Here is a 26,171-nt window from a genome sequence, read left to right on the forward strand (position 1 = left end):
CAGCTCAGCTATCATCAGTCAGTCTGTGAGCATCCTCCTGGTGGGAGCTATTGCCCTTAGGAATATGAATGAGCCCCAAGGAAATGAAGCCACGTGTCCACAACACACAGGTCTGCAATGGGGGACCCATGCACTTCTATTGTGTTCAGACTGGAGGGGATAGGAGTTTGGGGGAATGTTTTTTCCCTAACTCTCAAGGGCTGCACACATAGGAGATGACAGAGCACAGTGACATCTTGGAACTGTATTGCACCCGTCCCTCTCTGTGAATTTAGTACCCCCAGGACAGGCAACACTTCTCCAGGGTTGCTTCATCAGCTGGTCATTTCCCTCAGTTCTACTGGTAGTTTCGGGGCTGAGATCTGATGTCTTTGAGGTTTTAGGGATCTCTCTTGAGGTCCTGTGATCACAGTTATTAAGGAGAGTACGTGGGTTCAATGCCTGCCTGAGTTATAGAGTTAGGTTCAAAGGTAGCCTGGGCAACATAATGAGGAGACTTTTGTCTAAAAGTGGGAAAAATTAAGAGGGGGGATGTCGTTTCAGTGGGAGCGCTTGACTGGAATGTACAGCGCCCTAGGTACCATTCCTAGTAGAGAGAGGGAGGAAGGGAGGAGGGAGGGAGGAATAAATACTTCTCATCTGCTTTAAATTCTGACCCCCTGAGAGCAGGCACGCAGATAAAGTCAGGTAGCACCCTCTCACACCAGGCCACATGCAGGTGGCAGGCTAGGAACAGTTCCACCATTAGCACCAAGTAGCACTTGTCTTCACAACTTCGGGGGGGGGGGGGCTGAGGCACTGAAGGATAGGGCTACTTCACACTGAAGAGGTCCACAGTTATGTTTAAAGGATCCTCTTGTATCCAAGGACCACTTGGGAGAATGATCTCATCCCGTGGCATCACAGAGCCAAGAGCAATGGACTGAACTGCTCTGTGCCTGCTGATTCAACAAAACGAAACTCGAGGCGCCACCCTGTCCTGGGTGACATGAGAGTGTGACGGGAAGCCCTGCAGTTGGTCATACACTCCGAAGAACGACGGCCAGACTTACTGTCGCTCAACCTAACATGTCTCTTTAAACCCAAGCGATGTTTAAGGGGAGATGGACAGAGAGCCCTGGAGGAGGACGAGGAGACTACGCTCACCTTCTCCTGCCCCCTTCTCAGTCTCTGTCATGAGACAGCCTTGGGCGCCCACCCAGGCAGACAGCCTGCTCGCTGCTGGATGTGGGCAGAAGGGGCAGATGCAGTTGTGTGTAGCGAGGCCAAGTGACTATGCAGATTTGTGGGTCTAAAAACAATTGTACAGGGCGGTAGAGATGGCTCAGGGGTTAAGAATAGGCACAGCTCTCCCAGAGGACGGGATTCAGTTCCCAGGACCTGCACAGAATGGCTCACAACCACCAGAAACTCCAGCTCTTTAGATCAAATGTCCTCTGGACTCTAAGGACACCCATAAACACATGATGCAGAGAAGCTCATGTAAGCACCCATGCACACGAGGGCAGGGAGCCTGGTCTCCTCTCATCAAACACCATGTAAAGAGGAAGCCAAGCAGGCGCCCACGCAGATCACCTCAGGCCTTCTCAGTGTGCAGCCTCTGTTTCCTGTCTTAAAGTGGGGAACTACAGGATCTGGCACAGAGCTCAGAGGAAATGAAGCCCTGTATGCAAAATGACAGTCCCCACTTTCCTCTCCTCTCCTATAGAATTACCACGGCTGTGCATGTGTGTTCAAATAGTAATTATGACGTCCAACCCAACGCTTCCTTTTCCTGTGGTAACTTCTGAGGGATGAAGTCTCGCCTGCAGCTGCAGCCCTGAGCTGACTCACTCTGAGGACCATATCAGCGCCCGCTGATGTCTGCTGTGCTGGACTTGTCCTTACTAAGAGAACAAGAGGGAAGACCCAACGAGAGGCTTCTCCATCCAGAGCGTTACAGAAGTGGTAATAGCAAAGCCAATGCCCCCTAAAGCCATAATGTCTTCATGTGGGTGGGTGGATTCTCCAACATTCAAATCTTTACTGTCATTTCCTAAGGAGGCAGATTTCAGAGTTTTGTCTCGAAGTTAAAACTATCATATGCCTATTTTCAGAATTCTCTCTCTCTCTCTCTGTGTGTGTGTGTGTGTGTGTATATATGTGTGTATGAATAGTCTACATGTATGAATGTGGGTGTTTGCACACCACAGTGCATGCACAGCTGTCAAAGGGCAACCTTGCCATTCTTTGCCCTCCACTTGTCTGAGATGGGCTTTCTTGTTTTGTCTTGTTTCTTCAGATAAATGTGGCAGGCTAGCTGGCCACGGAGCCTCTGGAGAGTCTCCTGTCCCTGCCCATAGCTCCCTGTACTGCACACGTCAGGCTTTTGACAGGGATTCTTGGGGTTCAACCTCAGGGTCTCACACTGGCACAGTAAGCACCTTTACTCCCCAAGTCAGCTCACTAAGCCCTCCCTATTTGCTGGATTTTTGCAGAAACAGTTGTCAGAAAGTTTAGTGACTGTGTTAGCACATGTCAACACACACATTCCCAGATCAAATGTGTTTAATTCTCAGTACAAGCCCAAGCTTGTTTCTATATGCTTTTTCTGGTGTTCAGATTTGTTTGTTTGGTTTTTAATCTAGCTTTGGACTCAAGAGAGGTGGGCCAGCAGGGAACTGGAAATGATATCAGGTGGGAAGTGAGATGCCTGTGTCCAAATGTCCTCGCTGCTTCTGGGACATTAGGCTTCTCTGGTCCCTACACTTTATGCAGTGATGGCTGCTGCATAGTTCAAACTGACTGAGCCGATGCTCAGCTGTTTATGTACCCTGGCCTTGCGTTCCTTTTATCTCAAACCCATCTTTAGCACCTACGATGTTCAAAGTAGTTAGTGTGGCATGGAAAGGAATCAGAATTGTTGCCTTCAGTAAACAAACAGCCCAGTAATGAACAAGAAATGCACACACATCTTCATCATGGTGCTAAGAGCCCCCAAATCAAGCATTAAAGGCAAGCAGGGAAAGGAGTGGATATCCAGGCAAAGGTTGAGACAGGCAAAGGTGGGAAAGGGAGAGTGAGCTTCTGGTTCTCCTGTTTCTATCTTCCAGACTGCTGGGATTATAGGTGTGTGCCACTTACACCTCGTACTTACACAGTGGGGAGTTTCATGCACGCACATGACCAACTGAGTACACCCCAGCCCTAAGATAGATGAATTACTCAAGTCAAACAACCAGAGAGGAAGCAGAAACTGAATACACAGCACAAAGGAAGACACTGAGATACAAGTGCTTGGGATCTTCCCAAATCAATCAAGTCCTCATTAGCAAGCCTGGGGAAAACCTCTGGCTCCAGGCTTGGTTAAACTGTGTGACCATATTGTCTGACCAATCTGTGGGGGATATGAACAGTGATGACACCAAAAGACCCACAGGCGGGTTGACCTACAGTCAAAGTTCTATGCGACCAACGTTCCTTTGGAGCTGTGTCTTTCAAAACTACAGAAGGTATCAGAAGTCATCAGCCAAGAACAAGCAAGTGAGGTTTCAGGATCTGGGTTAGAGGGGATTAGTCTGGTTCTCAGCAGGCATCATGTGGTCAAGGGGCAGCAGCTCTCAAGCCTTAGCTTTGCATACAGCAGGAGGAGTACAGGCTGTCACACGGTAATGGTTACCTGGCTGGCAAGTATCTTTCCTGGCTCTCTGCCCCCTAGCGACAGTATTCTCCAAGGCAAGGTGTGGGTCGGGCTGGCCACCGAGTTGCTTACCCTCCGAGGGCGAATTGAATTTGGTCTCATTTACAAAGTTAGACAGATCCGAGGGCTGTGGGAAGTCCTGTTTGTCAGCATCCAAGTCCACTGTCATACACGTCCACTTCTGGCTGGTGACGGCCAGTTTCTCCTCGTCTGTGGCATGGACCACCGCAGAGATTGCTGGGGCTGCTTCCGGCGTGGCAGCTGGAGTGGAGTCCTGCGAGGAGAGGGGACAGTCTCTTCTTTGATCCAGTCTCAGAATCCATGCCCCTCAAATCAGGGAAACCCCTCCACTTGTCTCCCCAGGACTCTGACCCACAGTGTCCCCAGAGGAAACATTCCCCTATTGATCTCCTTTATTGGTGATTGATTTTAGAGAGTGACCATGGCTTTACCAAAATTAATTAATTAAAAAGAAAGCTAGACATGGTAACTCCTGTCTGTAAACCCTAATTAGGCAGGAGGATTGCTGGGAGTGTGAGGCCAGAATGGGCAAGGATGTAAGACCCTTTCTCCAAGGACTGGGCATGTGGCTTAATGGTATGCTACTTCCTTAACTTGTATGTGCACAGTCCTGGGCTCAATACTCAGCACTGAAAAACAACAACAAAAAGCCTCAGTGTGGTGGTTCACCCCTGAGATCCCAACATTCAAGAGACTGAGGCCTGCCTGGGCTATGTAGTAAGTACCAGGCTAACCTGAACTAGTGTGAGACCCTGTCTCAAAACAAAACAATACAGGCTGGAGAGATGGCTCAGAAGTTAAGAGCCCTGGTTGCTCTTCCAGAGGTCCTAAATTTAATTCCCAGTACCCACCTGGTGGCTCATAACCATCTATAATGAGATCTGGTGTCCTCTTTTGGCATGCAGGCATATATGCAGGCAGAACACTTTATGAATAATAAATAAATCTGTTATAGGATAATGCTCTTGTACCCTGCAAAGATTTATCACTAATATTGGTTTAATAAAGTGCTGATTGGGCAGTAGCCAGGCAGGAAATATAGGGGGGGTCAACCAGACTAGGAGAATTCTGGGAAGAGGAAAGGCTCAGTCTACAGTTACCAGCCAGATGCAGAGGAAGCAAGATGAGAGTGCCTCACTGAGTAAGGTACCAAGCCACATGGCTAAACATAAATAAGAATTATGGGTTAATTTAAAATGTAAGAGCTAGTTCATAATAAGCCTGAGCTAACAAGCCAAGCAGTTTATTATTTTTCTAAGCCTCTATGTGTTTTGTTGGGACTGGGCAGGACAAAAACTTTTGTCTACATAAATCTTTTAAAAAACAAACAAAAACAATAAATAAGTCTCTGTCTTGATTATCTGAGACACCCCAGTCAGTTTTACAGTTGTGCCATCAGCACTATCTAACAGTCCTCCCACCAGTTCTTATGAGAAGAAGGGGGTTTTACTGACACTATACAGTGAGAACCCAGGAGAGAGTTACAGCTGGACCTGAAGTCTCCTATTCCTGGAGCTAAGGTCCTAGTATGTTCTTTCACTTCCACCTGGTCAGCAACTGAAGCTGGTTTGAATATGAAGATCAACTTGTCTTATAACCCAGAATGGCAAGCCTACCTGAGGATTACCTTCCTCAGGAAGGATGAGGGTTATAAGGCATGGTATGAGCGTGTTAGAAATACCACTAAGAGGGAGATAGACTCATAATGAATTCAAGCCCCCACTTCTTTTTCTTAGAGATTTATTTTGTGTATATAAGGGTTTTGCCTGTGTGTCTATATGTGCATCATGTTGTACAGTACCCACAGAGGCCAGAAGAGGGTGCTAGAATCCTCGTACAAACAGTTGTGAACCACCATGTGGGTGCTGGGAACTGAACTTGGATCCTCAGCAAGAGCAGCAAATACCTTTAATCACTGAACCAGCTCTCTAAGCCCAAGCTTCTTAAGAGTAAACGTCCCTCAGCTTCCTACTGTATGGCATAATTTGGTGCTCTTTATACATAATGAGTCTCCACCCCTTTTCTCACTCTGTGTCCATTGATCTCAACTTGATGCAAGTTCTCAGCAGGTTAAATGGTCAGAAAAGACAAAAGAATTCCCGCTATAAAATCTAGCCCTCATTTTCAATTAATTCCTCTCAGCACACACCTTGATCTCTATCAAAGTGATGTGGATCAAAACACTCCATGCCATAAAGAGAAAAAAAGGAAAACTCTTTCTCCCTGTTTTTTGGTTTGCATGTATGCATGTGTGCATGGCTCATGTGCATCTGTGCAGGAGTGTGTGTGTGTGTGTGTACAGACAAAGCAGCATAAACTTCCTGGTTAGCAGTGTAATACTCAAGGGATCAAGGGAGTGCTGTACCTGAGAAGGCGGATCAGACAGAGGGGACCTCTTTGGTGACTTCTTCACCCTAAAAGTGTCACTGTAAATAAAACGGAAAATGTAAACACGGGGTCACAGATCATTCCCAAGCACCCGGCAACCACCCAGCCCTCCCGCCTACCCAAAAGCTCATTCTGACTTTTTAGCCGGTATTATTTTTGCCCCATCAAGCCAGAGACCTTTAACAAGAAGCCACTTTGGAGAGCTGACCCAGAAAAATGCAGCTAAATTTAACTAACCGTTCTTACTATCACGCAGCAAAGTTGTGGTGAGGAGAATCATTTCTGAGCCAGCTAAGGCTGGGGGAAGGGCTGCAGGCTCATGACTAATTAACAGATTCAATTTTCACATGGGCAAGGAGACACGGCTCTTAATGAACAGCCAGCCGAGCCTACATGGAAACAGAAAGTTCTGGATCCTGTGGGGATGCAGGAGCCCTTTGTGCTCACAGGAACACGGAGCCCAGTGGGTTCTTCTGCTCTGGAAGCCTGAGTGGGGTTCTGACTGAGGAGGAGTCTTCCCTGGCTGTGGGTAACGGACACAACTCCATCCTCTTGTCTCCCCTTCACGTAAGGTGATGGAGGTGGGGACGAGTTTGAGCATAAATAGTACTATTTGGTCCATTAGTCAGCATATTCTTGGGGTCATAATCAAAAGTGAAAGCCCTCAACCTGCAAACTGGTGTCCAGCTCTCCCCACTACGGTTTTAGAACCAGGCAAAGCTAAAGCTTAGGTGTGGAAGAGGCAGGGTCCCTCAATTAAAATCCCACCACCCTCCTCTGTTTTCCCTGTTAACTGAGTGGATAGAGAAATCTGATACCCAAGTTCCTTCCTTGTGCTCTCAAATACAACACTCCAACAATGGCATTTGATCATAAAAAAAGTACCATAAATGGTTTTTTATAGCATTTATGGCATTTGCCATCAAAAACAGTCCAGTCCCAACATAAGGCATATATTTATTCATGCATATAAATATATAGTTGTTTTATAGTTGCTAAATGACTTGAAAATACTAAAAGCGGCTGCTTGGGTAAGACAGAATTGGGAGCCTCCATGCTCTCCTGAAGGCTGCCAGAAGCCTGGGTCCAGGTCAGCTTCCCCGTTAAAAGCAGGGAGAAGGCACCATAGATTCAGAGCCCCGAGCTGTGCCCTGGCTAGGGTACGGAGCACCAGAGGCATACGGGTGACCAGTGCATTGATGCATGGCAGAGATGCCCATGGATAAGACATGTTGGCATCCAGTCTAGACGTAAGTAACCGAGAATATGAACCAAAGCACTCTGGCAACGGTTCTCAGCCATGAGTTCCACTCTGAGTGGATCCCACATTCCCTCCGGTTTCTACAAGCACGGATTTGGAAGAGCCCAAATGGTAGTGCCTCGCCATAACAAGAAACAGCCTCAGCAGTCTCTGCCCCAGGCTTCAACGCAACGCTAAATATGAAAGCATCCTGCTACTGAATGGATCACCCACCAGCCCAATTGGTAACAAAAGAATGGAATCGGGTGTTAAAAACCAATATATGGGTTTCAGAAGAAGATACAGGGCGTGGGGTGGGGGGGCGACAGGCAGGGGAAGGCTTCCATTTCAGACAGACAAGCAGGCAGCTGTTGGCTAACCAAGCAGTCTCGTGCTAATCATGATGAAACAGATAAGTAACCTTGACTGCAGGGGAGCCCTGACCCATCACTGCCAAGATCTACACAGAAATACAGCAGCCACCACAGAGAAGAAAGGAAAAGGGTTGCGAGCAGAAGCCCCACATTGGATGCAAGAGGCAGATTGTATTAAATTTACTTACAACAGAGAACACACAGACATCACATCTTCAACCATCCTAAGACAAAAAGACAAAGAAGAGAGACAGACAGAAGGAACTGACAAAAAGATAAAAAGATAAATCTGCAGACACCGGGCACTAGTGGGTTAGGATGTGGCAACCATCCATAGCGGATTCTGCTCCAGGGTGCACAGTCCAGCCTTCTGGGAAAGGGTTGTTGCCTTCCTCTCTAGCTTCTAACCACCCAGAGGGTTGGTACCTAAAAGCTCTGCCTCCACAGGAGAGTCTTCCAAACCAACAGACCCATATGTACTAAGGGTGACAGCGAGACACAGGGTCAGCTTCCCCAACCTTCTTAGCTCTGATGAACAAAGGGGAAAAAAAAAAAACGACTAGGGATGTACTATACTATCTTGGGTCAGAAGAAGGGAGTGCCTACCAGGTGACTCTTTCTAAAGATGAGAAGTTATGGCTTTGAAGTGTAAGCATTGCTGGGTCTTAGTCCACTCTCCCCACCCCTATACAGGGTTTCTCTGTGTAATAGCCCTGGCTGTTCTGGAACTCACTCTGTAGACCAGGCTGATCTCAAATTTAAAGATCTGCCTGCCTCTGCCTCCCAAGTGCTGGGATTGAAGGCGCGCACTACCATCACCTGGTTAATACTCCACTCTTAAAATAAATTTCTACATGGATTTGGGTGAGTGGGTAGGTAGGGAGGACCTGGGAAGAGTTGGGGGAGAGGAACCGTGAACAGAATATATTGTACGAGGAGAAAAAAAAAATCTATTTTCAGTAAAAGTTAAAATTAGTTTTAAAAATAAGGTTCTAGGGCTGGAGAGATGGCTCAGTGGTTAAGAGCATTGCCTGCTCTTCCAAAGGTTCTGAGTTCAATTCCCAGCAACCACATGGTGGCTCACAACCATCTGTAATGAGGTCTGGTGCCCTCTTCTGGCCTGCAGACATACACACAGAATATTGTATACATAATAAATAAATAAATATTTAAAAAAAATAAGGTTCTAATATGAATCTTATAGAATCTCTATGAAGGGTCTGGTTGGGGAACAGAGCTAAAAACAAGTTCATGTTTGGAGCCAGACTGGCCTTCAGTTACTGTAAGATAGTGACCGAACAACTTAAGGCCAAAGCAGAACCTGGATTATTCTCAGATAGCCAATGCAGGTGGGTCACCCTGTGTTAGTAGACCCAGAGGGTCCAGCCTGGCATGGGAGGCTGAGTCTCCCAACTGATTAAATCACACTGATGTTTCCCAAGAGAGCCAGGATGTCTGTAGCAACTGGACACATGGTCCTTGGCTTATAGATCCTCAGGAATGGACCTATAGTTGACAAAGTTGGACTTCTCAGGATGAGTGCTGGGCACCAACACAAAACAGCTAGGGACAATCGTTGGCAAGTGTTTGTGGGCAAAAGCCATTCTTCCTAGGGATTATAGGGCTTACTTCCCCCATCCAGGTCCCACCAATCTCTTCAGGTCTTATAGATACTTTCAAGTCTTATTTGAAAAAGATGTCCAACGGAAAGGCAACAAAGGGCCCATTTTTAAAAATAGGCTCATTGGAGGGCAAGCAGCAGCTCTCCTTCTGGGGCCTCCTGCAGCCTGTTGCCCTATGTGGCCCCTGAGTTAAAGAGACATCAGCAGGTAGAAACAAATGCTGTAGATTCAGAAGGGTGTATATCCCAACTAATCCAAAGGCAACGCCTATGCTAACCAGGGAAGAGTTCAGCCACCAACAGGAGGGTAGCCAGGCCTGCTGCTTCTCTACGGAATTTCCCATATTCCCCTGGAGTTGAAAGGTCAGCATTAGCTAAACATAAAACTTCAAGTCCCTGATTTATTAAGGTGAAAGATCAAGGACTTCGTGGGTTCAGGGATAAGGAGATGATACAGCCACAGAGGCTACAGAAAGGAAGTGTGTATCCTGCCTGCTTGGAGAAACAGCCACAAAAAATGGTGTCATCACAGCGACAAGGGGCAGGATGAGGGCAGCTGGGGCTTTCCCAGGCACAGACAGGACCAGAAGTCACAGCAATGCACACCCACTCTGAATCCTTGCCACCTCCCTCCTTGAACTTACGTCTTCAGGGGCGTCTTCTTCTTCTTGGCGGGCTTATTCAACCCATCCCCGTCCACTTCAGCGGTGCTGGCTGGGATCTCAAAAGAGGCTGGGGATTTAGAAGGTGAGCTGGGGGTCTTAGAGGATGTCTTAAAGGGGTCAAGGGACTCTTCACAGGCATCAGGGTCAAAGTTGTACGACTGTTGGGGTAGTTTGGGAGAGTCTTGCATTTTTGAGGTGGAGGAGAAAGGGTTAAAGTTGGGGTCATCCCACTTGTCTATATCAAAGGTGTAGGTACCTTTCGCAATAGGGATGTCATTGGGTTCAGTAGGGGACCTTGGAGGTGAGGCAGGAGTGTTGTCAAGTTTCTCAGGGGTCTTTTTCATCTTTGGCCTCCTTAGGGGCATTTTGGCAGCTGGCTTCTTGCCTATCTTTTTGGTGGGAGGGGCGTTTTCCTGCTGACTGTCCCAGTTACTCTTGTCCTCAGAGTAGTCAAACTCCAGCCTCACTGAGAGTCCTTTGGCAGGGAAGTCCCCCTGCCCCCCACTTTCTGATAGGGTCACCTCCACTGCCTCAGGGGCTGTGGTAAGAGGCACTGATTTCCTCCCCACAGGGGGTGAGTTCTGCACTCTGCCACCTCCAGAAACCGGAGGGTTGACGTCTTCTTCTGCCCTCTCCAAAGTCAAAGGACAGGTGGCTGTGGGCACAGGGGTGGGCTCCAGGGGTGTCTCTTCTGACAAGGTACACCCAGTGCTCTCGGGTGTGGCCGGCTCCGTCTTTGTCTCTGGCGCAAGGTGTTCCTCACTGGGGACTGGACTCTCTTCACCTGGCTCCTGCTGGGTCTCCTTCACTGGAGGGGTGTCTGTGGGTTTCTTAGCGGCCTGCTTCTTTTTCAAGGAAGGCGGCCGTGTTTTTTTAGTTCTCTTAAGGGTGCTGGACGCACTGTTGGATCCAGTACCACACACATCTGTGGCAAGGGCCCCAGCTTCGGGGCTGCCCGGGCAGGAAGCACCGTCAAAATCGCTGGCTTGCAGGCTGAGCGAGCGGGACAGCGTGGACTTGGAAGGGGGCACGGATTCGGTGGATTTCCTCCGCGTGCTCACCTTACACTCCTGACCCTTGTAGTCGGCAGAGCATGGCTCCAGGCTCTGAAAGTTGTCCACCAGCTCGATGCTGTCGAAGTCTAAGTTGTAAGTTCCGCTGCTGGCTATCGGCTTGTCTTCATCGAACACCGCCGAGGAGGAGTGCGGAGGACGGAAAGGGCTTCCTTCCACGGACTCGCTGCGAGGGCCATCGGGAACCACAGGCGGCTCAGAACTGCATCCTGAGGAAACAGAGACAAAGCGGTCACCTAAAGACATGGGACACTTGAGGGCACTTCTCACACTGTACCAGATGCCCACTCTGCGGAGCAGAGGTTGATAAACTCCGAAAACGGGCATCCCGTATGGGCAACAAATCCTGGTTTCATTGCAGCACTGACTCCAGACCCTGGGCAGGTTTCCCTGGGTTCCCTCATTGGTATAATGGGAGCCAATCAGAAAAGAGATAAAGGCTTGCTGTAGGTCATTGTCCTCATAGCCTATCAGCCATTACCATGGCCACCAAAGCATCTGTTGACTCCTACTTACAAGAGACTCTCAAGATCAAGCCTGATGACAGTCCTCATGAAGAAGGGTGTGCAGAGGGTCACTAGACCCTAACTTGAGAGTCCCATCACTCCTTCCTATAAACACTCAAGCTGGGTATGGTCTCATTGTACAGTGTGGAACGCCAGCAGAAGGGAGGACTATCTGTGTAGCTATGCAGAAACTGTCAGCCTTGCTGAGGTGACTTTCTGCGATGTGGCTGTTTTGGGGTTACCCACGCTCTGTAAGTAAGGCCATGCTGGATGCTAGAGGAATGGTACTTTAGTCTGTCATCAGCATCCTATCAGGTTTGTTTGTAATCTTACCAGGAAAGTCACGAAACAAAGAGAAAGTGTCTTAGACAGAAAGGGCTGTGTGTGCAAAGGCCCTGGGGTAGGAGAACCCTGGGGTATTATAAAAAATAATGATGGGGCTGATGCTGTTGAAGTCAGATAGGAGCAAGACAGGAAACAGAGAAGGCGAGCAAAAAATAGTCAACCTTTGGTATGTAAATTAAATATGGCCACAGTCAACTCTGATCCTGATTGCTTAGGCGCTGAGAAGAATGTGCAAGGCTTTATGTGACGTGCATTATGCAGGACTGAGCTAGCCCTTCACCACCTGCCCCCCAAGACACGACCTGGACGCTCTCCCACCAACCTGCCTGCCTGGCTCTGGCTTTGCCTACTGTCCATTCTCCATCCTCTCCTCCCAGCTTTTTACCTCCTCCAACCCTGTCAGCCAATGGGGTTGCTCCTTATCTTCCAACATGCTCATGGACAGCAATGTCAGCCAAAGGAACGCCCAACGATCTCACTGCCCCACTGCTCCCAGGAAACCCACCAGCCCTTGCATAAATTTATTATGTATGCAGTATTCTGTCTGCTTGTATGCCTGCAGGCCAGAAGAGGGCACCAGACCTCATTACAGATGGTTGTGAGCCACCATGTGGTTGCTGGGAATTGAACTCAGGACCTTTGGAAGAGGAGGCAATGCTCTTAACCGCTGAGCCATCTCTCCAACCCCATCTTTGCTTTCTCAATAGCTGTTTTATCCTTTGTCCCAACAGTCAAATAAGCCAGTCTGTTTCTGTAGACTGCACCCTACCTCCCCAACCCTGAGCTGTGGATGCCCTCTGCTGTCGGTGTGGGGGGGGTCCTCTCACGGTGCTTCCTAACTTTGCTCACAGGCAAGTCCTGCAGCTGGATCCCCTGCTGAAGAAGTGGGAGACAGAGCACAAGGAAACGGTAAGCCCCCCAGGTTCAGAAAAGGGCTTGCTTACCTGTCTCCAACCCAGGAAACTTTCCCTCAGAAAGCTTAATAAACATTTCTTCTACTATGAGTACCTGGTGAAGCCTGCCTGTCACTCTCAGAGCCAGCGCTAGCGCCAGGCCCTTTCCCTCTCTCCCCTAACCCTAAACTAGGCACACACGCCCTGAGCATTTGCAGCCTTCGTTCCCAGTTCCCTACCACCTCCAAACACACTTGCTTCCTTCCCATCTCAGAACAGGTCTCCACCTTTCTTCCTTCTGAGGTCACTTCCCTTCTCCTCTGAGGCCCTTGGGCCTTCAAGCACAGCTTCTTCCTGTCAGCAGCAACCTCTTCTTCCTGCCCTGTGGATGCTCTGGGGATACTTGGTTCGGAAGGCGGAAGACCAGAGATACTGGGGGGTGGGGAGAGGTACTCTCACATGGACTTTGGCAGCAGGGAGAGGGGCCTCAGTCAGTCCTTCACTCTGTAGACAGACACTCTAGTGCCAAGTTTTCCCTGTGAATCTGCTCCACAGTCTCGGCAGCCTTCAAAGGTCAGTAGTTTTCCTGCATCACGCAACAGTCAGCAGATACTCAGCCTCACATCTGCTCTGTCCTCGCGCCTACTCAGCCTGGCTTTCCTAGTCAGAAGTGCTGGTCCCTAATTAAGGCACAGGCAAAGAACCCAGTTTTGCTGCAGTTTCTTATCCCCAGCCCCAAAGATGCTTGGGGACAATCCCTCATTGTGGGGAGCCAACCTGTTAGGTGTAACAATCCTCACCTCATCCTTAGCTCTGACCTACTAGACATCAGTAGCATCTCCTATCCTAGTGCTGACAAAATGTCTCCAGACATGGTCTCCTGTCCCCAGGAGGACAACACTCTCCCTAGTCGGGAGTTGCTTTTTTACTGAATGGTTCTCAGAGCAGGCAGCTCTCTCTCCCCATGGTCCTTTACAAGGTTGGGATGGCCTCTCCATGTCATTGCCATGGGCAAGCCCAGACTTGGAGGGCAAGCAAGTCTAGTTGGGTTCCCACTAGATTGCTACACAGCCACAAAGACTTCATTCTGCATAAAGACTCCATTCTTTCTAAACCTGGGGTGTCTCCATCTCAAGACTGGGTGACTTCAACAACAGAGAAGAAATGTGTTTCTCATTGTCCTGAGTTCTGAGGCCAAAGTTCACAAAGGAGGTGTCAGCAAGTCTGGCCTCTCCTAGGGCTTTTATCCTTGGCTCTCAAGTGGTCAAGTCTGGCTCTGTTGTCCTTACATGGCCTTTCCTCTAAGTAGATATAGCTTTGATGTCTCTCTTTTTTCTTTTCTTTTGTTTTGTTTCTTGAGACAGGATTTCTCTGTGTAGCTTTTGAGCTTGTCTTGAAACTCACCAGGCTGGTCTCGAACTCACAAACATCCACCTCCCTCTGTTAAAGGCCACCATCGCTGGCCTAAAGTCTCCTCTTGTTACGGGCTCCACCACCCTAAGACTCCACAAACCTTAATCACCACCTGAAAGGCCCTATCTCTCACACATCACTTCAGGGGTGAGGACTTTAATGTGGGGATTTAACAGGTACACAGTCCAGTCTACAACACCGGAGCTGAGAAACACAACAGATATGCAATCCAGCCTGTGCTGGGTAAAATATTTTAAGCTAAACAAATGTGTTCAGAAACCAGAGAGAAGTAGAGGAAAAAGTGTCCTGACAACTGACGTCACCCACCTGAAGTCTCCCTACCTTCAGCGGAGGCCACATTTCTTAGCCTGCTGGAGTATTTTCTAAGTGACACTTGAGATAGCTAGAGCTGTCCCTCCTGCACGGTGAGCTCTCTCAGGGATAGGGATGTAAAGGCTAGAGGGAACCCTTGGCGTCCTGACATGCTCAGATTCTCAGCTGACCAATAAATCAAGCCCATAGGAAGCACAGCGACCACCTAAGCACACTAATAAGAAAAAGGTCTCCTCTTTCAGCAGGCTAATGGAGATCAACAGAGCATTCCTTGGTCCTCTTGTGGCATTTTGCCAGTGGTTGTATGCTGTGGGACAATGGTCTTCTACCCTATCACTTATATTGTACTGTTTTAATAAAACGCTGGTTGGCCAGTAGCCAGGCAGGAAGTATAGGCAAGGCGACCAAGGCAGGAAGTAGAGGTGGGGCAATGAGAACAGGAGAATTCTGGCAAGAGATAAGACTCAGTCTGCAGTTGTCATCCAGACACAGAGGAAGCAAGATGAGAATGCCTTGCTGATAAAAGGTACCAAGTCATGTGGCTAACACACACAAGAATTATGGGCTAATGTAAGTTATTAAGAGTTAATAAGAGAAAAAAAAAGAGTTAATAAGAAGCCTGAGCTAATATGCCGACCAGTTTATAATTGACATAGACCTCTGTGTATTTCTTTGGGACTGAACGGCTGCAGGACCAGGTGGGCAGAAACTTCTATGGATAAGGAGCTGCATCAGGACTCCCCAGCAGGGTCACAAAGGGAAGTAACCGGTATGTAGAGAACCAGGGCCTGGCTAGATTCTTGGTTTCCCCACCTAAGTTTCCCTGGGTGAACACGACCACAGTGGGTCACTGAGATCACTGCGCTCTGGTTCCCTCACCTGTCTATGCAGCCACAACCTCCTACCATCTTTCTGACATGAGCTGAGTGGGGCTTTGGACTGGCTGCAGTGGGCTCACGTACCTCCTGCTCAACGATATCCTCTATCTGCGTAACACCTACCGCAGGACAAGAGACCAACACATTCCAACCTGGGCTCCTCACCTTACACATGGGGAACATGTGTGAGGCTACACATCAGAGTCCCCAACAGCTCCACTTATTCCAGAAAGCTGGGTACATATTCACATTTACATCAGGAAGAGTAGGAAAGTTACCTGGCCCAAGTGCTGTGGTACCCAGACCCAGCTCTGAAAAGCCCTGATCCTCAACTTATGTGTCCTCAGCCTAAACATCCATGACCCTTCAAATTCCCATGCAGAAATCTCATTCTCAAGGCAAGACCTCTGAGAGGGGATTAGGTCACAGGAAAGAGTGTTCACGGGATTGATTAATACCTTGAAGGAGCTTGTTGGTCCTATCCACCATGTCCTGGCACGGCAGGGTGAGTGCCGTGGGTTAACCTGACCTCCTCCAGACACCAAATCTGAACCCCAGCCTCAGAATCAAAGCAACAGACTTCTGTTAGCCACCATCTACTCTGTCTACAGGTAGGCTGGCCAAGGCTGAGGCTGTGCGTTTGGGCAAGCTATTTCATAAATCTGTTGCTGTTGCAAGCCAGGGGTTCTTGTGAGGGTGGGACGGAAGGCCCATGAATGCCCAGCATAGGGCACAGTTGGTGCCAGGAAAAAAACAGCCACGGCCCCTCAGATCCTGCCCACACCAATGACAGCGGCTCCCTGTTCTGCAATCCCAGGTGAACATCTCATTACCAGGGACTTGAGTCACACCAGGGTTTGTCAGAGATGAGAGCAAATGTCAGTGTATATATAGAAACAAGCCTCCTATGGTGGACCCAGTGATGGCAGAAACACCACTGGCAGCTAACGCTGAGAGACACGCTCTAAAATCAGAGACCAGAGAGACGTCTCTTTCCTACAAGAGGAAATGTGTAGGCACATGGGCCACTGAGCAGCTCCAAACACCATCAAGACTTCTCCAGGCTAAGAGGGCTGCCAGCAAGAATGCGCAGACAACTTTGTTACTACAAGAAGATGGCCCAGAAAGGACGGTAAGGAGCTCACCTCAGCTCTTCCACCATGTACCTGGTTGATCATCTGCTTCCTGCTACCTGACCATCCTGTGGGGCTCAGCTTGGGCTGCAGGTCTCGGGACCAGCTGACAGAGCTGTTCAGCACACGGCTGAGTGCCAGTGGGCACAGCAACAACTCAGCACCTATGAGGCCAGAAGCACCGAGCAGCCAGGACACAGAGGAGCTGCATGGGAGGGCAGGAAGCTAGAGTTCCCATCCCAGAGTCTGTCACATGCTGCAGGACGAAGGGAAGGTCACGACCTCAAAGGAAGGGAATGTTATTCAAATAAAGGATACTTAGCTCTCCAAGATAAAGCAAAGGTCCTATTACGAGCCTAACACAGGGAAAGTTCATAATCCAAAACTATTATTTAATCAGGTGAAAGACAAGTATGTCTCCCACTGCTGACATTGCCTAGTGTTTTACAGAGTCTAGAGGGGAGAGATTTCAGCACATGCAGGCTGCTGCCTTCATTTATACACAGAAAACTGGACTCCTCAGTCGGGGACAGACACAAGGTGGGCATTCCGCATTGTGTCCTTCTGTGCCATGGAGCACAAAAATGCTCATAGGATCCAGCATACAGTAAGAGACTGTTTTGTTAAACAGGTTTCCAGGAGGAAAACCATGTTTGTATTCAACAGTCAAAGGTCTTGCCTATTATTTCCTGTGGTTCCTGGGGTTCCTTTAGTGACATTCCAGGAATTCTGCAGAGGAAAACTATAAACAATAGATTTTCCCCTCCTGCCCTTTCTTTCCCATGGTTTTCAGAACAAACCCTCTCTCCCCAGGGTGACCCACGCAAGCAGCACAGGGCCTTCTCATGCCTTTGCGGTGCCCCCCCACAGGTCTGCAGAATGGATGGGAAGTTGGGGGGGGCAGCTTCCAACATGTGCAAAGAATCAGATGATCCTTTGTACAGCCTAAACCAAGGAGGTGGGTGCTTTCTGGAGGCTCAGTCCCCAGTTCAGGTCTCCTGACTGTAATCTCCATGCTGACTGGCTCTCCACAATTTTCAAAGACTCCAAAAGGCGTAGTCAAAGGTTCTAAGGGATTGTGACTCAGCAGCAATCAACATCTCCAACCCCCTGTCCACACAGGCTATCTCTTAAGCCTCTATAATGGTCATTCTTTTATGAACTGTCATTTAAGTAAGAGATGGGGTTGTGTGTGTTATTTTTCTGCTTCATTGAAAAAGAAGTTAAGGAGTGGCGGGTGCTGCCATCCCTGTCCTGGGGCAGCTACTGCTCCTTAACAGTTTGCACACCACCGTGACGAAGACTGAGAAGCCAGAGCCTGGCAAACTGGAGCTTTTCATTGACATCTGACCACCAGGGAGCTCCTGCACCACTGTGCCCTGCGCGTCCATCTTGCTCTAATGTTTACTATTTCAGACCGGACTCAACTCATTCACAGCATGGGCTACATTCAGACTAAATGATGAGGCTCCAAAGCATCATGGCCAGACCTATGGATGTCCCAAAACCAGTGGTGCACTGGGATATACACATAGCGTGCACTAGGATAGACATCGAGTGTGCACTGGGATAGAAATCGAGTGTGCACTGGGATATACACATAGCGTGCCCTGGGATAGACATCGAGTGTGCCCTGGGATAGACATCGAGTGTGCCCTGGGATAGACATCGAGTGTGCACTGGGATATACACATAGCGTGCACTAGGATAGACATCGAGTGTGCCCTGGGATAGACATCGAGTGTGCACTATGAGAGACATCGAGTGTGCCCTGGGACAGACATCGAGTGTGCCCTGGGACAGACATCGAGTGTGCCCTGGGATAGACATCGAGTGTGCCCTGGGATAGACATCGAGTGTGCCCTGGGACAGACATCGAGTGTGCCCTGGGATAGACAGAGTGTGCCCTGGGATAGACATCGAGTGTGCACTGGGATATACACATAGCGTGCACTAGGATAGACATCAAGTGTGCACTGGGATAGACATCGAGTGTGCCCTGGGATAGACATCGAGTGTGCCCTGGGATAGACATCGAGTGTGCCCTGGGACAGACATCGAGTGTGCCCTGGGATAGACATCGAGTGTGCACTGGGATAGACATCGAGTGTGCACTGGGATAGACATCGAGTGAGCCCTGGGATAGACATCGAGTGTGCCCTGGGATAGACATCGAGTGTGCCCTGGGATAGACATCGAGTGTGCCCTGGGACAGACATCGAGTGTGCCCTGGGACAGACATCGAGTGTGCCCTGGGATAGACATCGAGTGTGCACTGGGATAGACATCGAGTGTGCACTGGGATATACACATAGCGTGCACTAGGATAGACATCAAGTGTGCACTGGGATAGACATCGAGTGTGCCCTGGGATAGACATCGAGTGTGCCCTGGGATAGACATCGAGTGTGCACTGGGATAGACATCGAGTGTGCCCTGGGACAGACATCGAGTGTGCCCTGGGACAGACATCGAGTGTGCCCTGGGACAGACATCGAGTGTGCACTGGGATAGACATCGAGTGAGCCCTGGGATAGACATCGAGTGTGCCCTGGGATAGACATCGAGTGTGCCCTGGGATAGACATCGAGTGTGCACTGGAACACACATCGAGTGTGCCCTGGGATAGACATCTAGTGTGCACTGGGATAGACAACGAGTGTGCACTGGGATAGACATTGAGTGTGCACTGGGATAGACATCGAGTGTGCACTGGGATATACACATAGCGTGCACTAGGATAGACATCGAGTGTGCCCTGGGATAGACATTGAGTGTGCACTGGGATATACACATAGCGTGCACTAGGATAGACATCGAGTGTGCCCTGGGATAGACATCGAGTGTGCACTGGGATAGACATTGAGTGTGCACTGGCATAGACATCGAGTGTGCCCTGGGATAGACATCGAGTGTGTGCACTGGGATAGACATCGAGTGTGCACTGGCATAGACATCGAGTGTGCCCTGGGATAGACATCGAGTGTGCCCTGGGATAGACATCGAGTGTGCCCTGGGATAGACATCGAGTGTGCACTGGGATAGACATTGAGTGTGCACTGGGATAGACATCGAGTGTGCCCTGGGATAGACATCGAGTGTGCCCTGGGATACACATCTAGTGTGTATAACCCAAGCTCCTTTTCACAGTCTGTTAGAGACCTCAGAGCTTTCCCAAGTCATTCTCCAGAACAGAAGAAGCCCAAGTCAGTCCTGATGGAGCCCATCTGAACACATGGATCCACTTATGCATCATGCCACTGTCGGTCTCCTCGCTTCAAGCATGGGTGGTATGGAATGGTTCTGATTTTGGTTATCCTGAAGATAGCCTTGAAGGGGATGCAAGGATACGGCATGTTTCAAAGGATGAAAACAGCAAGTGTCTCCACTTATCCCAATAATGGAATTACTGACTTATAGCATTCTCTATACGAGGGACCCAGGGGGCCCTTAGTTCTTGTCTGGGTCACCTTTGGATCTAACCAACTAGGGAGGAAGCAACAGCAAAGTACAAAATCAATGGGTCATACAACCTGAAAAATGCAGATGATCATAAGAAGCAAATTTACAGTGCCAGTTGGATATCTCCTCAGAAGAGATGCTATGTCACTGTCTAATCTTGTCTCAGCTGGAACAGCCGTTCTAAGATGTGAAACCATCTTGGAGGAAGTTGAGATGATGAAGAAGGGGTACCATAACATTCTTCCAGGTCAGGGTGTTTAGCATCCTCCAAAGTCCGTTGCCTCTACTGCCCTTTGAATACGTGTACAGTTGCCAGTACGGACCACTGAACGCCTGATTCCAAGCAGATGGAATGGAGGTTGTGTCTGTTTTTGTGTGGTATAATTACTCAACTGTCTAATGTTTAAGATGGGGCAAGACAGATGGTTCAGTGGTGGTAAATAGCTCCAAGCAGCAGTCAGAGCACTGGGCAGGAAATCCCGGAAGATGCACCGAGGGTCACAAAAGAGACCTCCCCCTATGCATGCCTTGATGATGTGTTTGAGATATAGGTTTACAAAGTGTTTGTTATTCAGCTACTTTCCACTGAGAACTAGGGGTGAATTTATAAACATGATGTGGAAAGTATTTTTTCATTTTGTGTTAGGACACAAAACAGAGGGAGGGACACTAAGTCTCAGAACTGCAAGCAGGTCTCTGGCTCCGCCAGTCCTGTTGGCCCTCAGTGTGAAGCCCCCATCCGTGAAAACTGCTCTGCTCTGCTCCCCAGAACAAAGCATCCCAGTTGTTCAACCAAACCTTGGGCCTTGAATACTTTCTAAATCAGTGGCCTGCATAAACCTTCAGCAGGAAAAATAATCCCATCCTTTTTTTTTTTTTTCAACAACGTCAACATCAAGACCAAAATGTTATTTTCGGTTACAAAGCACTTGCTTCCTAACCAGGGCAAGGGTGGAGCCCAGACTTAGGCCTGTCTTCCTTCACTACCAGCTCCATCCCTGCTAGGGATGCCTCCAGCCAGTCTGTGGGTGCTCAGCCTGAAGGTCCACATTCTATTCTTGGTTCCTCTGAAGACAAAGTAGGCCATCAGGAAGATAGGGTTAGGCCAGGAGAAGAGGTGGACCTTAGAAGTGACTGCCCACAGAACCTAACGCATGGTCTGCAGGGAGCTGACTCTGTGTATACTCACCATGGGGGAGGGCTGAGGCCTAGAGGAGGTCAGAGCGGGGTCTAAGGATAGAACCATGTGGTTCTCATGGGGTCATTTCTACCTGGCTAAGTCTCTTTCCAGACCTTAAACTTCCCATCAGAGGTGGCGCCAGCTTCTCTGGTATAATGGGGAAGTGTGCAGAACAGCATCCATCGGAGATGATCTGTTCCGACCCCAGTAATGGCCACATCTAAATTGTACTTGAAGGTACTAATTAACTCCTACGAGGAGACAAGAGATGTGGGCAAGTGTCAAGCCATCAGGAGACCCAAATGTCCAAGGGGTCATCCTCTACTGACTGACTCTTCTTACTCATGGGCTGGCAAGCACTCCCCCGCCTGGGAGAGTTGTCCTTAGAATTCAAGTGTAGAGTGAACTGAGCTGTCTCGTGTCAAGATTCACACCGGAGAAGGGGTCTATCAGATTCTGCCTCAAATGTCCATCACCCAGTTACCTCAACCCTCAAACCTCCCCAAGCCCGCAAGAGCTCAATCAACAGAAACACTTCTAGTACGCACCCAGCACAACTCACTCTATGTTTACCCTTAGATGCCCTAAAAAAACAGTGAAGCGTAAAACATAGCCAAGAGAACAGGCATCAACCACTGTGGGCTGTGGACTGTCTAAGTGCCAACTCTGTCCCCTAGAGCCAGTGGCTCCTCATATCTGGTTACCTGGTTCTTCTGGGGCTGGTGGAGTGCTGACCTCAGGCTCTGGGGTGACTTCGGGGGGTGGTGGGGGTGGGGCTGGCGGTGCTTTGACAGGGGTCGTTGATTCAGGGGTCTCAAAGGCTTCCTCCGAGTCGGAACTCCTGGAAGAGAGAGATAAGAAACATAGTTAAGACTGCCAAGTAGACATTCTGCTGAGAAGGCATGGCCTTCTTACTCTCCGACAAGTAGATATGGGGCCGACATTCAATTCAACTGTTGAGACAGGTGTGGAGGTCACACCTCAAAGCATGATTCCCAGGAATTCTGCCACTGGCATTAAGATCAAATGATAGGTTCTTTGAATGTAGCTTGAAAGACACATGTCCATCTAGTGACAAATTCACACCCAGTGGGCTCTGTGGATACATTTTGGTGTGTGTTACCTGGCACACTGAGTCAGACTAAAAGATGGACAGTTTTTAATGTTCACCACGATGGCGCCAGCCCACCTCCAGGATCCTCATCTCGTAAATTCTATTTGCATTCACTCTCTCCCCACCCCAGTCTGCCATTCTTTCTACCCTCTGCCTTCCCTGTGCTTCTAGATATTTACTGGTCTCTTCTCCTGGGCTGAAATCACCATGCAGATGGCTGGCCTTGTTTTGCACAATACCCAGGGCCTAAAACGGAAGGCAATGAATGACCATCTGTAGAGTGAATGAGTGAGAGTCAGAAAGCCTGCCAGCGGAGGGCATGCCAGACCAAGTCACAAAGCACAGCCAGCCACTCCTCAGTGGTGTGGCGACAGCCCTTGGTGGTCCCTAGGGAAGTCTACCCGCAAGGAAGCCTCTTTATGCAGAGACCTGGGCCAAAAGCCCACCAAAGAAAGTTTCTCTTAGTAACAAGAAGTCAGTGGACAAGCCTTCTCCCTTCCTTCTGCCCCAAGCTACTTGACCTTAGCCAGAGGAATGGGCAACCCAGTTATAAGTTCTCTTGCTGCCTCTAAGACACAGGGAAGCAGTTCACTGGCTCAGGATGGCCACAGGACTAAGGCCAACCTTACCTGGAAGGACAGACTCTGTGGGGAGCAGCAGCGTGCGGCCCCCATTTCAGAACAGTTCCAATGCACTGATCCCCAGCAAGGAAGGAGGAATCTAACTACCAGGAGGGTGGCCACATAGGATGGTTGAAGATTTATAATCAGGTCATGTCACAGCACACTAGATCACACGGGTATCAGTGAACAGGAGCCTCCCCCAACACTGTGAGAGGCTCCCAACTGCTCAGCTCCACAGGGTCACAGAATTCGTGACCTTGGAAGAGGTCACCATCTTCTAAAGACCATCAGCTGACCAGCAGAGTGTCAGCAAGCAACAAACCCCTCTGCAGACCATTAGGACCTAGGAAATGAGCCGTTTGATTGAGTTCTCTTTAGAACATCTACATCAGGGCTGGAGATGGGGCTCACTAGGAAGTCATTGTCTAACACACGCAAAACCACAGGCTTAACTCTTAACACAAACCAGGCATAGGGGTCTGAGTCTGTATAATATTAGCACTTGAGGTTGAGGCAGGAGGATCAGAAGTTCAAGGTCATCCTCAACTACTATCATGTTTGGGACTCAAAGAAATCAACAAACACATCAGAACTGTTTTTATGGAACCCAACTGAGCTAAAGCCAACTTTGTATCAGATTTCACTAGCAAACACTTAATTCTCACAAACACAACAGGGAGGCCACTGATTTCTTTTCCACTCACATATCCATGCTAACAGAGCTAGCTTTTGTCTATGGGGAAAATTTAAGCTCCGCCCACACTTGGACAGCAGCAGATTGGTAGGTGAGGTTTCACAAATGAACAGCAGAGAGAAATGAATGTCCTGATCCAGGCCTGGGGTGTAGTCCTGGGAACCAGCGTCCTCACCCTAGTGTAAACATCAGGGACAACCACAACAAAACACAGAGTTAACTTGCCTCTTTCTGGAGCTTCCCTGGGCAGCTAGCAGCCTGGAATCCCCACGGCTGCTCACCGCTGCCCACATCCAATGGGTCTATTCCACTGGGGACATCATCTGCCAGGAGCCAAAAGCCATCTCCACGGAAAAACAGCCCCAGTTCCCGCCTATATGTTCTTGCTAGCATCTCTTGAGATCTAAACCTTTTTCATGGCATCAACAGAAAAGGATGCTGCTCTAATTCCCCAGCAAGGTATGCTGTGAGCATCTCCTGAGTTCAGAGGCCCCAGGCTGCCTACTAAAGCCGAGATGCAGGGGAGGGGAGGACCAAAAGCTTGTCCTGTTGCTTCTGCACCCCTGGGCACTGGCAACTCAAGGCTTTGGAACACAAAGGGCCCTGGTCTTTTTCAGTAGCACAAGTGACAAGGAGGAACCGGATGCTCTTGCATCCTAGCTGTGAATTCCAATGCGGTTCCTACTGCAGCAGCTGCCAGCCTGCACACCTGCTCAGAGAACCACCATTCACCCGGGGCCTCAGGTGGGCAGGGCATGAGGACACCGCACTCATTGTGCCTCATCATCTTTTTACTATGAACTGTGTGCATCAAAACACCACGGGCCGCCGTGGGCCACTTCTGGTGCTGCTGGCCTTCTGTGCATATTTCCACACTGCCTCCCAGGAGCAGAGAGCAAGTTAATTAGAGGAGGCAGACGGCAGCTTTTAAAATTCGCTCTTTCCTCCCTGTTCAGCTTCCCTGGGGCTTAAAAAACTCTTCCAAGAGCGAGAATTTCTGCAGTCCGCCCACCACCACGAGTCTGTGCACAAGAATAAAGCAGCTGGGTAGAGTCCCACTGCTCGAGTCCCACCGCGGTGTTCCTGTTTGTTTTTTTTTTTTTTCACTAGCAAAGCACAAATAATTACACAGCTGAGACTCCACACATTTTCATAATGGAAAAAAGAGAGGAAATTAATTTGTCACAAATATGTATCAGAAACAGAAACGGTGTTGCAGTTTGCTAAAACCCCTCCAAATTTCAAGAAAATGTTTTGTTTACCAAGACGTGAAAATGTTTACCATGTAAGAAAATACAAGAGTTATTATATATATATATATATATATATGTGCATGTGCAATATATGTGTAAATACAAGACATTAAGCACAAAGCTATAATCAAGACTGTAATATACACATACATATAGCACACACACATGCATGCACACACAGACACTTCTATATGAAAAGTACAACAGCCAGTATTTGTGGAACATTCGGTTATGCATCGGACACCAGTCTATTGTGTATGTACATCTGTCATCTTCAGAACTACAGGCTGGGGATATAGCTCACTTGGTAGAGTGCTCATCTATCGTGCATAAGGCCCTGCGTCCAATTCCCAATTCCCACCACTGCACATACTAGGCAGGTGGTGTACAAAAACCAAAACAAAGTAATACAACAACGGACAACTAGCCGGCCTGATGGAGAACAGGCATGTTTCACAGACGACACAAGCACAGTCTAGAGAAGCAAGCGGGGGCTGGAGAGATGGTTCAGCGGTTAAGAGCATTGCCTGCTCTTCCAAAGGTCCTGAATTCAATTCCCAGCAACCACATGGTGGCTCACAACCATCTGTAATGAGGTCTGGTGCCCTCTTCTGGCCTGCAGGCATACACACAGACAGAATATTGTATACATAATAAATAAATAAATATTTTTTAAAAAAAAAGAAAAGAGAAGCAAGCGGTTTTGCAAGGCTGTGCAGCTAGGAAATAAGAACAATGCTCAAATCCCAAACTGCCGACCTCTATAGTGTACCTTCGCTACATCTATGGCTTCCCAACATCTTTAGCAAGCTCAACGTTTATGTTCTTATTAAATAAAGTCTATCCTAGAGAACAAGCAGGCCATTTAAATGAACTTGTGAACGTGACGCGGGGATTGGGGCACACCAGCCGCAGCACTATCCCTGCTGATCTTTCTCCTGTCTACACAATGTTAGGGAAAGTCCCATATATCCAAAAGAGGGATTACTAACAGCTCTGCATGTTTAAGGGTCTATCCTGTGATCACCGATTCTCTGCGAGGCAGACAGGGCAGAGCAGCCATCTAACTGCACAAGGCAATTCCTCCACCAGTACCAGGCAGTATTTGGGGAATACGCAACATCACAATGAGATTGATAGATGAGAAGATAGAAATGATAGGTTGGCCTAGTCGTGGAAACCGGGGCCTGTAGGGCTCCCCAGCTGTGTTAGTACAGTTTAAAAACAATTCTCAGCATAGGGAGCATAGTTCGGTGGTAGCACCTTTACTTGCCTGGCACACT

The 26,171-nt window shown here is 48.8% G+C and overlaps 1 protein-coding gene across 17 annotated transcripts in view; it reads right to left on the reverse strand.

Annotated features, from left to right (window-relative positions):
* Nucleotides 1-26,171, reverse strand: part of Tacc2 (transforming acidic coiled-coil containing protein 2) — a 200,367-nt gene that overhangs the window by 25,946 nt on the left and 148,250 nt on the right. For 7 of the 17 annotated variants that reach the window (XM_041665996.1, XM_041665994.1, XM_041665991.1 and 4 more), the window contains 5 exons: nucleotides 21,909-22,045; nucleotides 9,968-11,270; nucleotides 7,891-7,926; nucleotides 6,066-6,126; nucleotides 3,659-3,953 (listed from right to left, as the gene is read on the reverse strand). In XM_041665996.1, coding sequence (XP_041521930.1) covers nucleotides 3,659-3,953; nucleotides 6,066-6,126; nucleotides 7,891-7,926; nucleotides 9,968-11,270; nucleotides 21,909-22,045 — 1,832 coding nt within the window. The remainder of the gene's footprint in view (nucleotides 1-3,658; nucleotides 3,954-6,065; nucleotides 6,127-7,890; nucleotides 7,927-9,967; nucleotides 11,271-21,908; nucleotides 22,046-26,171) is intronic. The other 10 variants (XM_041666001.1, XM_041665999.1, XM_041666007.1 and 7 more) reach the window with 4 other exon arrangements.

This window comes from Microtus oregoni, unplaced genomic scaffold (genome assembly GCF_018167655.1).
Source record: "Microtus oregoni isolate MIOR12 unplaced genomic scaffold, Mior012 000016F_ref0000370, whole genome shotgun sequence".
Lineage (NCBI taxonomy): Eukaryota > Metazoa > Chordata > Mammalia > Rodentia > Cricetidae > Microtus > Microtus oregoni.